At 37.1% G+C, this 15,891-nt stretch overlaps 1 protein-coding gene across 4 annotated transcripts in view; it reads right to left on the reverse strand.

The window, feature by feature from the left end:
- The window catches only part of LOC122012416 (cation-chloride cotransporter 1-like), a 31,665-nt gene that overhangs the window by 3,940 nt on the left and 11,834 nt on the right, over nucleotides 1–15,891 (reverse strand). For 3 of the 4 annotated variants that reach the window (XM_042568934.1, XM_042568933.1, XM_042568936.1), the window contains 7 exons: nucleotides 15,790–15,890; nucleotides 13,908–13,969; nucleotides 12,201–12,452; nucleotides 11,944–12,058; nucleotides 10,584–10,778; nucleotides 7,619–8,019; nucleotides 7,171–7,332 (listed from right to left, as the gene is read on the reverse strand). In XM_042568934.1, coding sequence (XP_042424868.1) covers nucleotides 7,171–7,332; nucleotides 7,619–8,019; nucleotides 10,584–10,778; nucleotides 11,944–12,058; nucleotides 12,201–12,452; nucleotides 13,908–13,969; nucleotides 15,790–15,890 — 1,288 coding nt within the window. The remainder of the gene's footprint in view (nucleotides 1–7,170; nucleotides 7,333–7,618; nucleotides 8,020–10,583; nucleotides 10,779–11,943; nucleotides 12,059–12,200; nucleotides 12,453–13,907; nucleotides 13,970–15,789; nucleotide 15,891) is intronic. The other variant, XM_042568935.1, reaches the window with a different exon arrangement.

The raw sequence follows: 15,891 nt of genomic DNA on the forward strand, positions 1-15,891 counted from the left end.
TGACATAAGACTTGATTTTTTGACCAGTGGAGAAGGGGCTTATCCCCAATGTAACCTTGATTTTTAAGCTCCTCTAATAAAGGTTTGAATTGTTCTTTGAATCTTAGCGACGTTTGTTCTGAAGAAGAATAATATATCATTTCTTTGATTTGTATGTACTCTTCTTCTCCTAAATCCAGTTCTTCAATTGCTGCAATTGCAATGGGTAAAGTATTGATAGTGGTTAAGTTTTTATAGAATGTTACCACATTTCCTTCTATTCAAACACCTCCATTCATTGCCCTGATAAAGTTGCAGCCTATTATCATCTGGATATTATCTCTAAAACCATAGGAAAACTATACGTATAGGGGATTCTGAAAATATTTTCACCAATAAGCATTTTTCCTTGCTTTAATTTCAATCTTGCTGACTGTTGACAATTAACGCCGCTGAAATGAACTATAAATGTATTTCCTCCAGGGCTTATTTTGGAACAGATTTCTGATCTACACAATAAGTTGTTGTCCCTTTGTCTAAAATAGCCTTCAGCGAGAATTTAGGAATTCCAGGAATTTCTATATCAACGGTTAGGTTATATAACATATTTTTCACCAACATGGGTACTCTTTCTCCATGGGTTGCTATTATTTTACTTGTGGATTCTGCAAATAACATATTAGCAGCTTCTGTGATATAGTCTTCTACGGGCTCCTTTCTTTTGCCGAGGGAGTAAAATTCTTCACTAAGTTCCTTTTCTGGCAGTAATTCTTCATACTTGGTTTTATTATAACTAACTTCCTTTTGGAGTCTGTCAATTTCTCCTTTGTACCATGATATATAATACTATTGTTCATGGATTAGATTTTGAGGGAAAAATGGAGCAGGTGCAGCTGTTACCTTTTTATTAAAGTAGTAGGATCCGCATAGATTGCATGAAGTAATTAAGCATTTTGGGCAGTGAAACCTTGCCCTTTGTATGGTACAGTTGGTTAGCTGTGGTGGATAAATATCTTCGTTGTGGTGCCAATCATGAAGACAGTTTTGTTGAAGTTCCATTACCTTTACTTGCGGACGATATCCTCCATCAATCTGCCCAAGCATTAAAACTATTTCATTAGAAAAATGAAGGGTTTGGCTTGACCTGCACAATTCCTCCTGGTTATCTTCCCCTTCTGAGATGCTAAAAATGGCATCGCTTTGGGCTTCTCGTTCTTGGACAGAGAGGATGTCATATTCTTCTAGAATGTCCAATTGTTCAAAGATAGCTACTCTTTTGATGTTTTTTTTCTCATTTGGGCATTCCCTAACAAAGTGTTCTTCTTGCCCACATAAATAACATTTGCACTTTTTGTTCTTTACAAGATGCTTTCTTTTCTCAATTCTAGCATGAGACTCGTGGGGTTTACCTTTATATGTTTTTGATCTTCTGATACCATACTTCTTTTGTCGACCCTTGTAATATCTCTGACTACAAAAAGATAAATTTTTGAGAGAGCGTTTGAAGGCTGTATCTTTACATTCTTGCTCTAGGAACTTATAGGCAAATAGAACCCTTGGAAATACTCCTATTGTGAGGCCTGGGTATTTTCCATCAAATGCCCTTTTAATTCAATTCCCAAGGTCACCAGGCATCTTAAGCTAAAATTTTTCAGAAACGTCTGGCCCAGTAAATAATCTGTCTGTTTTTTATGTCAGCCTCATATAATCATTCATATATTGAAGTAGATGGAAATCTGCATGTTTTTGATGCCAGGCACCTTAAGCCAGGATTCTTATGACTCTGATGACGACTAGATAAACCCATTCGCAACAGAAGGAGGTGGGAATGGATCTTCGTCATCGTCACCTTTTTCCTCCCAGTTAATTGCCACAGGCTTTGAAATGGAGTATCCATGTCTGAGGAAACTAATAGAAAATCAACCAACACTTGAACAACAACAAGTATACTCTACTAGTACTGTAATTTCACCCTATAATCCACCACAGGAGGCTATGATGGGACCCCCTAGCAACAAAAACAGGCAGATTATTTACTGGGCCAGAACTTTCTGAAAAATTCTGGCTTAAGATGCCTGGCGACCTTGAGAATAGAATTAAAAGGGCATTTGATGAAAAATACCCAGGCCTCACAATAGGAGTATTTCCACCTATAAGTTCCTCGAGTAAGAATGTAAAGATGCAGTCTTCAAATGCTCCCTTAGAAATTTATCTTTTTGTAGTCAGAGATATTACAAGAGTCAACAAAAGAAGTATGGTATCAGAAGATCAAAAACATATAAAGGTAAACCCCACGAGTCTCATGCTAGAATTGAGAAAAGAAAGCATCTTGTAAAGAACAAAAAGTGCAAATGTTATTTATGTGGGCAAGAAGAACACTTTGTTAGGGAATGCCCAAATGAGAAAAGAAACATCAAAAGAGTAGCTATCTTTGAACAATTGGACATTCCAGAAGAATATGACATCCTCTCTGTCCAAGAAAGAGAAGCCCAAAGCGATGTCATTTTTAGCATCTCAGAAGGGGAAGATGACCAGGAGGAATTGAGCAGGTCAAGCCAAACCCTTCATTTTTCTAATGAAATAGTTTTAATGCTTGGGCAGATTGATGGAGGATATCGTCCGCAAGTAAAGGTAATGGAACTTCAACAAAACTGTCTTCATGATTGGCACCACAACGAAGATATTTATCCACCACAGCTAACCAACTGTACCATACAAAGGGCAAGGTTTCACTGCCCAAAATGCTTAATTACTTCATGCAATCTATGCGGATCCTACTACTTTAATAAAAAGGTAACAGCTGCACCTGCTCCATTTTTCCCTCAAAATCTAATCCATGAACAATAGTATTATATATCATGGTACAAAGGAGAAATTGACAGACTCCAAAAGGAAGTTAGTTATAATAAAACCAAGTATGAAGAATTACTGCCAGAAAAGGAACTTAGTGAAGAATTTTACTCCCTCGGCAAAAGAAAGGAGCCCGTAGAAGACTATATCACAGAAGCTGCTAATATGTTATTTGCAGAATCCACAAGCAAAATAATAGCAACCCATGGAGAAAGAGGACCCATGTTGGTGAAAAATATGTTATATAACCTAACCATTGACATAGAAATTCCAGGAATTCCTAAATTCTCGCTGAAGGCTATTTTAGACACAGGGACAACAACTTGTTGTGTAGATTAGAAATCTGTTCCAAAATAAGCCCAGGAGGAAATACATTTATAGTTCATTTCAGCGGCATTAATTCTCAACAGTCAGCAAGATTGAAATTAAAGCAAGGAAAAATGCTTATTGGCGAAAATATTTTCAGAATCTCCTATACGTATAGTTTCCCTATGGTTTTAGAGATAATATCCAGATGATAATAGGCTGCAACTTTATCAGGGCAATGAATGGAGGCGTCTGAATAGAAGGAAATGTGGTAACTGTTGGAACCCCAAGGTTGTTTTGGTGTGATCAACAAGTCAAGTTAGATCCTGCGTTGTATTTAACCTTGTGTCTAAGTGTGCAGGAGCTTAGGAGCACAGGTACTCGAGCGGAAGACGCAGCTAGCGAGAAGGACGGCATGCGGTACGTCCGAGGGACGAGGTGCTGCGGAAGAGTACACCGGCGGACGAGAAGGAAGCGCGCGCGGTGGTTCCGAGGGACGAAAGCCGAAGCGGAAGATTGCTCGGGGAGCAAGAGACGCAGCTAGCGCGAAGGTCGGCACGGGGTACGACTGAGGGACGAAGACTGCGGATGAGTACGCTGGTGGACGAGAAGGAACACGCGGCAATTCCGAGGGACGAGAAGCCGGAGGGAAGCACGCTCGAGAAGGCCGGAACATGGGTTCGGGTGAGCCCTATTCCGGAAGGCCGAGATCACCCAAGCAAACGGAGCCGGAGCAAACAGACCCGGACCGAGATGAGCTGGATCGAGACGAGCTGAACCGGAGTCGAAAAGTCAACTTATGTTGACCTTAGGGCTCCGGGCGCCCGGAACCATTCCGGGCGCCCGGAACCGATCGGGGCGCCCGGAACCCTTCCGGGCGCCCGGAATCGACTTTTCAACAGGATCGAGTTTTGACTCGATCCGACCGTTGGGGGATAAAATTTATCCCCCCCAGGGCGCCCGGAACTCTTCCAGGCGCCCGGACCAAGACTATAAATATAGCCTTGGTCCAAAAGCTTAGATAGAACTCACTGATTGTAAATCCAGTGCTTGCACACTCTCTTTTAGTCTAAGCTTCTGTTTTCTGCACTTCAACGCTGTACGAGACTTCTCCGCCCGAAGGAGTTTATTGAGCTTAATCTTCCTTGGATTAACAACCACATCGGTTGTAACCAAGTAAATCTTTTGTGCCTCGTTTTTCTTTATGCTTTTGATTTATCTGCTTAACTTAATTATGCAAGTGTTAGTCTAAAGAGTTCGAGGAGGGTTTGTTTTCTTTTTGTGTTAGCAGGATATCCAACAACCCCCTCCTAGCCGGCCCAACGATCCTACAGTAACATTCTATAAAAACTTAACCACTATCAATACCGTACTGCAGCAATTGAAGAACTGACTTTAGGAGAAGAAGAGTACATACAAATCAAAGAAATGATATATTATTCTTCTTCAAAACAAACGTCGCAAAGATTCAAAGAACAATTCAAACCTTTATTAGAGGAGCTTTAAAATCAAGGTTACATTGGGGATAAGCCCCTTCTCCACTGGTCAAAAAATCAAGTCTTATGTCATCTTGATATAAAAAATCTTGATTTTATTATCGAAGATCAACCGCTAAAGCATTTAACTCCTCAACAAAAAGAAGCATTTACTAGACATGTAACTGCCTTACTAGAATTAGGAGTTATCCGACCACGTAAAATTAGGCACCAAACTACGGCAATTATAATTAATTCCGCAACAACTATTGATCATAAGACGGGCAAGGAGGTCAAGGGCAAAGAAAGGATGGTGTTCAATTATAGAAGACTCAATGACCTCACCAATAAAGACCCCAGGAATCAATACGATTCTTAAAAAGGTTAGTACCAGCAAAATATACTCTAAATTTGACTTGAAGAGTGACTTTCAGCAAGTAGTAATGCATCCTGAATCAATTGAATGGACGGCCTTTTGGGTACCAGATGACCTTTATGAATGGCTAGTAGTGTCTTTTGGCCTAAAGAATGCCCCGACAATTTTTCAAAGAAAGATGGATGCTTGTTTTAAAGGTACTACGAATTTCATACCAATATATATTGATGATATACTAGTATTCTCCCAAAATGAGCAGGAACATGCAGAACATCTACAAATAATGCTTGATATTGTTCAAAAACATGGGCTCATTCTTAATCCAACTAAAATGAAGATAGCCATCCCAGAAATTGAATTTCTTGGAGCCATTATTGGATACCAGAAGCTTAAACTTCAACCACACATCATCAAGATAATTTCTAACTTTGAAGAAAAGGAGCTCATAACAAAACATGGGATGCGTTCGTGGTTGGGACTTCTCAATTATGCTAGAAATTATATCCCGAACCTTGGCAAGCTATTAAATCCTCTATATGCAAAGGTTAGTCCTACCGGCGATAAGAGGATGAACTCACAGGACTGGGCCCTAGTTCAAAAGATTAAGGGCATAGTTAAACATTTACCAGATTTTGAAATCCCACCCCAAGATTGCTTCATCATCCTAGAAGTAGATGGTTGTATGGAAGGATGGAGAGGAATCTGTAAATGGAAGAAAAGCAGGTATGACTCGAGAACCACAGAAAGAGTCTGCGCCTATGCGAGTGACAAATTCTCCCCAATAAAATCAACAATATATGCAGAAATACATGTCGTGATGAACTCCTTAGGGGCCCTAAAGATTTATTATTTAGACAAAAAAGAATTAATTATTAGAACTAATTGCCAGACAATTATCAGTTTCTTTGGGAAATCATCCAATAATAAACCATCAAGGGTTAGATGGATGGCTTTCACAGATTATATAATTGGAACCGACATTCCAATCTCTTTTGAGCATATTGAGGGAAAGGACAATCAATTGGCGGATGCCTTATCTAGACTAATAAATTGTCTTATTATTTCAGAATGGCCGGAGAAAATTCTCGAAGATCTAGAGTTGGTGGCACCAGCCCTGCAGGAGCTACAAGAGAAGCCTAACAGAGAGGCCCAAGTACAGATGATACAAGCACTTGCAACCCTCTCCAACTCGTTGAACACTATCGCAACTCCTTCACCGACAATTCCCTATATAAGTGGAAGAAAGCAACAAGGCTGGCCAACAACTCCATGAAATACAACAACAGGTGGCAATCCAAGCGGCAAATGCCTTGCAGAAGCTTAGGCTGCTCCACTCCTTGAAACGACAAGAGTGTCAGAAAAGAAGTGTCTCTGGCAACTGATGGTCTGATTGGTATCGGACTACAGAACAGGTAGACAGACAACTGGAAACTACTGCTAATCTCCTACACGACGCCATACATAGGATGTCTTCCTTTCGACTGTAAGAATAACTTTGCGGAAGTGGTGGACCCGCAAGGAATCAAATGACTCAGCTCACTAAACCCTAACCTATGAAAGAATATGCGGTAAAGTAGATTCCTTTTTATTAGAAGGACAACCATTAGCTATAAAGCGAAAGGTGTGCGTTGTAAAGAAGATTCTCTCTTATCAAGAGGACTGAAGAGCATGTGATGATGGGGCCAATGAGCACCCAGCATCCCTTCCTCTCCTCTATAAGAAGAACTCAATCCCTTGCAGAGCCTTTCTTTGGTTTCTCTGGGTGTGAGCCTGTGAGGAAGTCTGAAATAGGAATGCTTGAGAGGACAGGAGGATTAGTTGGTACTAGAGAAGTTGGTATTTTGACACAGGATTCAAGGATGAAATGTAAAATGATGCAAAACCCTGGAAGGATCATTCAAGTTACGACATGAAATGCCTTGCTCAGATTAGAGCATATATTATATCTTTAAACATGTTCAGTTCCAGTTAAACACTAGCAAAGTCACACAAAAAAAAACCTACAATGCTTCAGTTTATAATTTATTTGGTGACCCAACAAATCTGCAGCATTAATTTAATATCAAAAGCCTCATACTAGTATACATACACAATATTTCACAGTTTCTGGTGCAATGAGAAGTCATTTCCTTGTTTTTATACGGTCTTCAAATCATCATAAGGAGGAATCAAAGACAAACATACCTCCTAAAGATCGAAGACTACGCAAAGCCAGTTGAAAATAGGCACTCTTGAACCCATCCCCCCAATCTCCTGCCTTCCCCTTTATGCTCACATAATAATATATGAGACCAGCAAGTGCCAGAGACACCACCGTGAATGACCAGGAGATAAGGAACATGATAACTGGATAAATAAAGAACTTTTAGGAGGAAACATATTTATTGAACAAAATATTATTCCCTGCATGTCCTATATATCAAACACACCATAAGCTCCAACTCCAAGGGATCAGCGTTTTGTTAGCATTCCATTAATAGAAGCAGCAACAACAGAAAAATTGTTAATATACTAACTAGAAATGTGAAAATCTTATACCAGGTGGTATTAATTCATATCATATAGCTTTTCTTATCAAAAAAGGAAAGGTCTGAACTCTAGAATGCACCTAAATCAGAAAATATTAACATACCAATACAAAGCGATGCTCCAAGAAGTGAAAGGCTCCAATGATGAAACTTCCATCTAGGACGCCAGCTAGGAGCATCAAGTAGGTCCAGAAGAAAGCAAGACAGATTAACACCAGCATAACATAGAAGGAAGAACATAGTAATAGTAGGTGTGATTAGATCTAAGTTCCCGATTATGACACAACCAATACAAATTAAGGCTGTAAAGAGAGTTGCTAGATGAGGTTCTCCTCCTTCTGTAACTTTGAAATACTTGAGAACAGGAAGAATGTCATCGTTTGCAATTGCAGCAAGCAAGCGTGGTGCACCTGTCAAACTCTGAAGTGCTGCACCCAAAGTGGAAAGAATAATCCCCACATATATAATTGCTGGAAGAGGCCACGCAACTTCAGCAGTCAGAAGCCTACACAGAATCTGAATCAGCAACTCCAAAAAGGAAATAAAACAAAGAAGACCACATATATTCTCATCAAAAGCATACACCGGAGCAATACACTAACATTCTACTAAGAACTAAGGGGGTGTTTGGTTTAGGGGAATAGGAGTGGGGAATGAGAATGGGAATCATTGATTGCCATTGTTAATGTTTGGATTATAGGAATAGGAATACAAATAAGGGAATGAATGCTTGAAATTGGGTAATAACTCATTCCCATGTATCTCCCCTTCAATGAGTCATTACCCTATTTTCATCAATCAAAATATTCCTTTATTCCAAAAATATCCTTGACCTAAAACTAAAATTTTCTCCCTTAATATCAAATATCAAAATATATATATTTATTTTTTCTTTCATATCACTTCTCTCTCCTTGTTCTCTCTCATCATTTTATCACACACTTCCTCTCTCCTTAATCTCTCCTATCACACTCTCTTTCCTCTTTTTTCTCATTACACTTTCTCTCTCATCATACTTTCTCTCTCCTCAATCTCTTCCATCACACTCTCTTTCTTTTTTTTCTCATCATACTTTCTCTCTCCTCAATCTCTCTTGTCACACTCCCTCCTTTTTTCCTCAACACACTTTCTCTCTCATCATACTTTCTCCCTCATCATACTTTCTCTCTTCTCAATCTCTCCCATCACACTCACTGTTCTTTTTTTTCCCATCACACTTTCTCTCTCATCATACTTTCTCTCTCACCATACCTTCTCTCTCCTCAATCTTTCTCATCACACTCTCTCTCTTTATTTTTTCTCATTACATTTTCTCTCTTCATCCTCTCTCATCATACTTTCTCTCACATCATATTTTCTCTCATCTTCTCTCATCACGCTCTCTCCTATCACACTCTCTTTTCTCATTTTCTCTCATCACACTTTCTCTCTCTTTATTCTTTCTCATCACACTTTCTCTCTTATCATACTTTCTCTCTCATCATTCTCTTTCATCATATTTTTCTCTCACATTCATCTTTCTCTCACATCTAATTTTTTATCTTATTTTCCTTTAAGGGTTAAAAAGGAAATTTTGATTGATTCCGATAGAAAATATGCAACTAACAAAACATTACTTTTAAGAGTGATATCCATGCTCATACCCATTCCCATTCCACAATACAATGATTCCCATTCCGATTCCTATTCCTAGGAAAGAACCAAACGCCCCCTTAAGATTGAAAGCTCAACAATGTATTTCACTCACTTTCCAAAATGCCGTAATCTTCCCACCTGTGAGAACTTACTACACACTAGCATTTTAACTAATAAGCAAACATCTAATGTGACAGTAAACACCATAAGAGAAGGGCATACGTGCCATCAGGCATTTGGTAACCTTAGTAAAAGTTTAGCAATGATCAGCCAATGCAGTAAGGCACCAACTAACTCTTAGAACTTTATTGATTTATATTTGTAAGTACTTTGTTTTATGTCAGGAAGAATAATTCCATTAATACCAATAAGAACAAAGCAGATCTAATTGATTCCTCCTTCGCACAAATGACAATCTGGTGATGGATTGGTGGTGCACTAATAATATATTAATAGACAAGTTAGATATCCAAAAGATGATGAGTTCATCAAACATATTGAGTGAGAATTACCAGTTAATCCTACAAGTTCACACGATAGTTTAGTATTGCAGGCGAAATAGCATCTGCCTGCCAATAGAGTACAATTTCAAAATTTGGGACATTTAGCTTATTTAAGATGTACTCCGGATGGGAAATTCAGACTACTGTCAAGCAATGTGGCTCCAAGAAAACAAGGGCTATCTCTACTGTGGATTTTTATTTTTATATTCTATTTTTAAATGCCATTTCAGTTAATCTGAACATGGTAAAATCATTTTCTAACAATTAAAACATCAAAAATGATGTTTGGAATGAAGCTAGAAAATGAGATAGATAGTGTAATCAAATTATCTGTCACTGTACTAGATTATACCAACTGGAATGTTACCAGTACGTTGGAACAAAAAATTTATATATTGCTCCTAAGATTAAATATCATCTCATTTCCAATCTACAATAAACCACGAGTCCATGTTGCATAAGACCACAGCAATCTCATAAACACCTCCATAAGACCACAATAAATCAACTTTATCAAAGTTATCTTTCTATATGCTGTAATCATATGCATCCTAGCTAATACATGTCACATAAGATCAAGGTTATCTTATAAACACCTCCATAAAGTTCAAAGTAACTTTATCAATGTTATCTTTATATGAGCCGTAATTATATGCATCCTAGCTAATCATTTAAGAAGCTGACTAATATTTTGAGAAAATATAAGTTGAGTATCTATGTTAACTGCAATTTTATTTTTTCTTGGATATGGGATTATTTCATCAGTAGATTCATCCATCCATTTCATATTCTACAGCAAGTAGTGCTGAAAGCTACACTAAGGTTTCAAATTTTCAGATAAGTTTGGGAAATATTCACAAACTAGTCATTTTATAGCATTTATTTTTACAGCGTTTGAAGTAGTCAGAGGTTTAGAAGAAAATGCTTGTACCGGTTTGTCAACAACTCATCTCTTGTGGCTAAGGCTCCAAACAGAAGTACTGATATCAAATATAGGAAAGAGGTGGTAAGTGTTGCAGCTAATGTTCCAACAGGAATAGAGCGCTGTGTATCCTTCAATGACGCAGAGCGATTTGAACCAGCCATAATTCCTGTTACAGCAGGAAAGAATAGACCTACCAATGCACTGAAGGACAGAAAAATAAAATATACATAAGGAAAGAGTTGAAATATTTGCACCAAACAGAAAGAAAATTAAGTTGAATTTGTAAACATGCTTAGTGAGCCACTTGCAGAATGTTAGCTAAATTAAAGTGTGATCCCATCTCATATTGTTCCTTGTGAATTTCCCTAAGAAAATGTCCGAAACTACCAAATAGAGTAATGAACATCTGAAACTTGAATTAATTTTTTTCAACTCCCTACTTCACATGTTCATAACACAACTTATTTCATCAATTGGAACTGCAACATTTTATATTTGGATGGGTAAATGACAGGCTGCCTGTCCCACTATCTTGGTTTTGCAGCATTCATAATATCAAAAACAGCAATTACCACATAAGGCAAGTTCATATTGTGTAATTGAAAATCATAAGTTGCATTGGATTTGGTCCATCAACATACCATCATATAATTGTTAAATGCCATTGTATATAAGCCTTCAAGATCATGTTTCCTGTGACCAAAAGAAACTCAGACAAGAATAAGGCGGCTCAAAGATTTCTCCAACCTCCCTTTTCTTGTTTCCTTTGACAAAGATGGAAGCAACATCTGAAAATTCTTTCACCGATTTGACCCAAATTTGCTTCTGATTTGGGTGGAAAAGCACTATTTGTGTGTAATAGAGCTCAAATTCAACCTAAACATATTAAAAATTATTTTTTTTACAAATCTATATGTGATTTATATTTTTAATATGTTTTTACGGAATAAATATTTGAAAATTAAGTTTCCCTCAAACTTTTCTTCCTCTAAGGAAAGAGAAACGGAAACTCTACTTTCTTTCTCTTCAAGTAAATACAAACTAGGGAAATATTTATTTATCCTTTTCCAATGAATTTTTTTTTTCTGTTTTTCTTAGTAGTTGTTTTCATCCCTGGAGGAAATTGGGCCGTACATTACACAATTCAGTATTAGTTATAACTTACAGATAACCAAAATTGGTAGCCAGCTCTCGTAAGCTATTGGATTGAGATTCAGCCTAAATAGTGGTGAACTTGCTCACAAATATAACATGGATGTAAGTGCATCTCTCTCTAAAGGTCTATCTACACTTGGGGTAAATAACGTCTGTTTCACCTGATAAAACCTCTGCTAAGAAGAAAAGAAGTGCATCTATAGAGGCTTACTTGAAGTTCCAATATATAGATCCTTCAGGATCAGGTATTCCAGCATTGGTAGTGCGCTGATAAGCAGGACTCCAGTTGTCTCTAAATGTTTGTGCTCTCAACCCTGTTATGCCACCTGCGCCAAACTCCAAAAAGAAAGCATCATCTGGATGAGAGTTCAAAAAGGAATTTGAAAAATGATGGCAGCAAGAAACCCTATGTCCAAGTCAACACTAATAATCATATGGACAAGAGAATTGTACAGCAAATGAACTTACTTGAAGCATTACTCCTCGGAGCAGAAAAAATTCCAATGAATATGCAGAAAATTGAAACAAGTACAGGAATTAAGATAGCTGGAGCTACCCGGTTTATGATCTTGACGCCACCAAACACAATGAAGCACAGAAGTATAGTGACAATTACTCCGTAAACTTGAAGATCGTGCAAACTAGGAGTAGACACGGTAGTTATAACTTCAGTTGTTGTACCATTAGTTGCTGTACTATTGCTGACTACCATTACTGACTCTGTAAAAAGAAACCCCCAAGGAACAAATTTAACAAATTATGCATATAAGCAAATATTAAGAAGAAATGAACACTTTTACAACTAGACTGAATAGAACACCATAAGAAAAAAAGAATCAGATTTGTTTTTTGTGAAAACATTAGATAAAAGGAGCAGAGCATGATTTTCAGCATCAAATTTTGTAACGATGCAACCATACACCCCTATGACACTTCTCCCTTGTAAGCTTCTACTATTTCTTCACTTGCTGTTTTTGTCTTTTCACATTTTAGTGCATTGGTGACACTCGTATGTAAATGATGATCAATTAGTTTTTCATGCTCAAGGCTTATATATATATATATATATATATATATATATATATATATATGCATATCCCATTATCAAAGTGATTTCCCAAACCTTACTAGTGGAATACATGTGGCATCTTAGGCATTACACTGTTGTTTAGTCACTAACTCTGATTTGAACAAAACAAATCTGGACACAATTCATTTCTTTACCAAATCCCTACATCAATCTTTTTTCTTGATTGTGTGCTTCATCTTGGCCAGAAGCTCAAAAATATCTTCTGCTATGCATGGCAGTATATCTCCCTTTAAATGCATCTATGCTATGCAGTTCACTTTTCTGCATTCAATTTTCTTGTTTTTGGTTGGATATGCTATATTATTCTTCACAACACTTTTACAGATGTTACTTATTTTCCCTCTATTTCCTCCATTCTCTTCCCAATCACCAACCTCTTCTCATTGGCATACCCTGAATCAATTACAATTAGAAATGCATCAGACCACTTACAACAGATTCCCTTACCTGATCCAACCTTCTACTTTTATAGCTCACTGTCAGTGTTATCTTCTAGGCAATTCTTATGACTATGATACCATGGGTGTTATGCTTATTGTCACTCAGATTTTTTTCCTAATCATCATTGTCATCATCTTAATCAATTTATCCTTATTAAGTTGTTTGCCTCAAACATTTCATTTATCATCAAGCTCTGTCCTACACATTCGGATGACTCAAATTAGTTCAACAGATGACTTTAAAGTGCATTCTTAGATATGAACGATCACTCTGCCATTCAACCAAAAAGGCTAACAGATACACAGGGGTTTACTGAAGTCAAGAATCTTTTTGATAAAGTATAAGATCTTATTATTTCCTGTGAATTTTTAGTTATATTGCATTATTTATATTCCATTAATAACTTGCTACAATTACCTAGTCACCGGTATCAGCTTGATGTATTGCATAGGATGTTTTTCTTCATTGCTTCAACAACAAGCTTAAGTCTTCCCCTTGGCATTTCTTATCCCTTAAATGATCTCTTAAGCACAACTAGTGGGCACAAATATGATACATTGAAAATCTAACATGCGCGCGCGCGCGCACACACAAAAGTGAACATGCACACAAAATACAAAACGACAACCATCTGAGTAGTTTACCTCTAAAGAATCCAGCATTTGGCACAGCATCTAAGAAAGTTTCCACAGCACCCAGGACATACCTGAAAAGAAAGGAAGCATCAAATGATTACTCAGAAAAGAAATTTCATTTAGTAAAGAAGGGAAACTGATACTAAAATGACACTTGAATCTAATGATCAGAAAAAACAAATGCAAATACACCAAGATAGCAGAAACAGAACTTTGGTCCAATCACATAATTGCACCTAAAGTTGATTTCATCTCTCCTCAATGAGCATGTAAGCCAAGTTAGTTCTCCAAGTTTGGATCCAATCCAACCCTCCAGAGAATACATACTTGAACGCAGACTTCTCACCTGACATTTCGGGATTTGTGCATGGTAACATCAACAACAGATAGACTCAGATCATCTCGATAAATGTGTTCATCAGAAAATTAGTTTGTTTAATTTTCTTAGTTGAAGTCAATTCTAGGCATTTGCATAGGTGTTCAAACAAAATTGTAGCTCCCGCCCAAGAAAATAAAATAAAATAAAATCCCTAATTAGCATGCTCCTTAAAGGTTAAGACTCAAAGGATGTACAGTTATTCATCATTCATTGGAAATAATGCCTTAATTTAATGACATCTACAATTTGCCTGAATTCTCCTTGAAGGGGGAAGACAATGCAACTTTAAATTAGAAAGTTCAATTTGGAATCTCTAAGGTAAAAGGTTTTAAATTTTGTAAGTTTTTTATAAAGCTGTAAATTTTATTTTAAAGCGGTCAAGGCAAAGCACAACAATTTATATTAGTAGGATAAACTATTTTAGTAACTAGCCATGTTTACCAAATAATTAGAGGATAGATTATTTCTTGATTAACTTCTTGGGATAAATGTGAATGTTGAGGTCTTTAGAAAAAAAGCTCTAATTACTTCATTTACGAGATCTTCCAATTAATAAATTTTAAGTACTTTTGTTAGTTAAATTTTCTATCCCTACGATTGTTTGTTGTTCTTCATGCTGGATCAATATTATCATCTATTAGCATTGCATAAAAAGGTGGTATTAGACCAAGGTTGCACCTTCTGGTCCCAGATAATTGTTAAGGAATAAGAGCATTGTTAATCTGAAAAAGCATATACGAGCACGGGTTGAAATCTCATGCAGTACTATATGAAACTTTTTGTTCCGGCCGCTGACCGACACCGCGATCCGCTTGCGTGATGCGGGAAGTCGCTATCCGCGTCGTAGAAGCCCGAAGCGAGGGAGGTTGCGATCCACCTACACGACACCGGGGAGGTTGTGATCCACGTCGCGTGAGCCCAACTGCAGTAGGTGTTGCGCGACGCGTGGGGTATTTAAATTTAATAAGTTTATTAAACTTATATTAATAATTTCAATCAACTCGTACTATAACCTCAATAGACTTAATTAAACTCTTATTAATTATTTTAATTCTATATAATAAATTATTTATTTACTTACCATATGGGAGTTCTGCGATCCCTTATTTTTTCTATTTTAAAATTTTTTTTATATATTTTATTTTTAGTTAATATATTTTGTATTTTTAAAAAAAATCCCGAAATCATATCGGCACGACATGATACGGTACCGAAACTGTATATTACGATACGGCTCGAAATTTTAAACAATGTATGAGTACAGGAAAAAAAAACACAAAGTACAAATGCACTATTCCATTTATAAATAGCATACTCATGTAAGGTTACCTTGCAAAAATATAAGAACTTATGTGGATCCTTTATCCTTACCATTAGCTAAGCGTCTAATAGTTCATGCAATAACAATCTAATAGTCAATAAGAAGATTTGAACATTGCGAAGATCTCATGAACTTGAATGTGCTAAAGGAAAGACAGAAGAAATATGATGATAGCCACAGGGTAGACTTACATAGAACCAGCAACTGCATTACCAAGGAAGAAGCATAATCCAATACTAACTCCAACTTCTGGTCCCAATGCTCGACCGATGAGATAATATGGCCCACCACCC

Source organism: Zingiber officinale, chromosome 8A (genome assembly GCF_018446385.1).
Source record: "Zingiber officinale cultivar Zhangliang chromosome 8A, Zo_v1.1, whole genome shotgun sequence".
In the NCBI taxonomy this organism is placed as follows: Eukaryota; Viridiplantae; Streptophyta; class Magnoliopsida; order Zingiberales; family Zingiberaceae; genus Zingiber; species Zingiber officinale.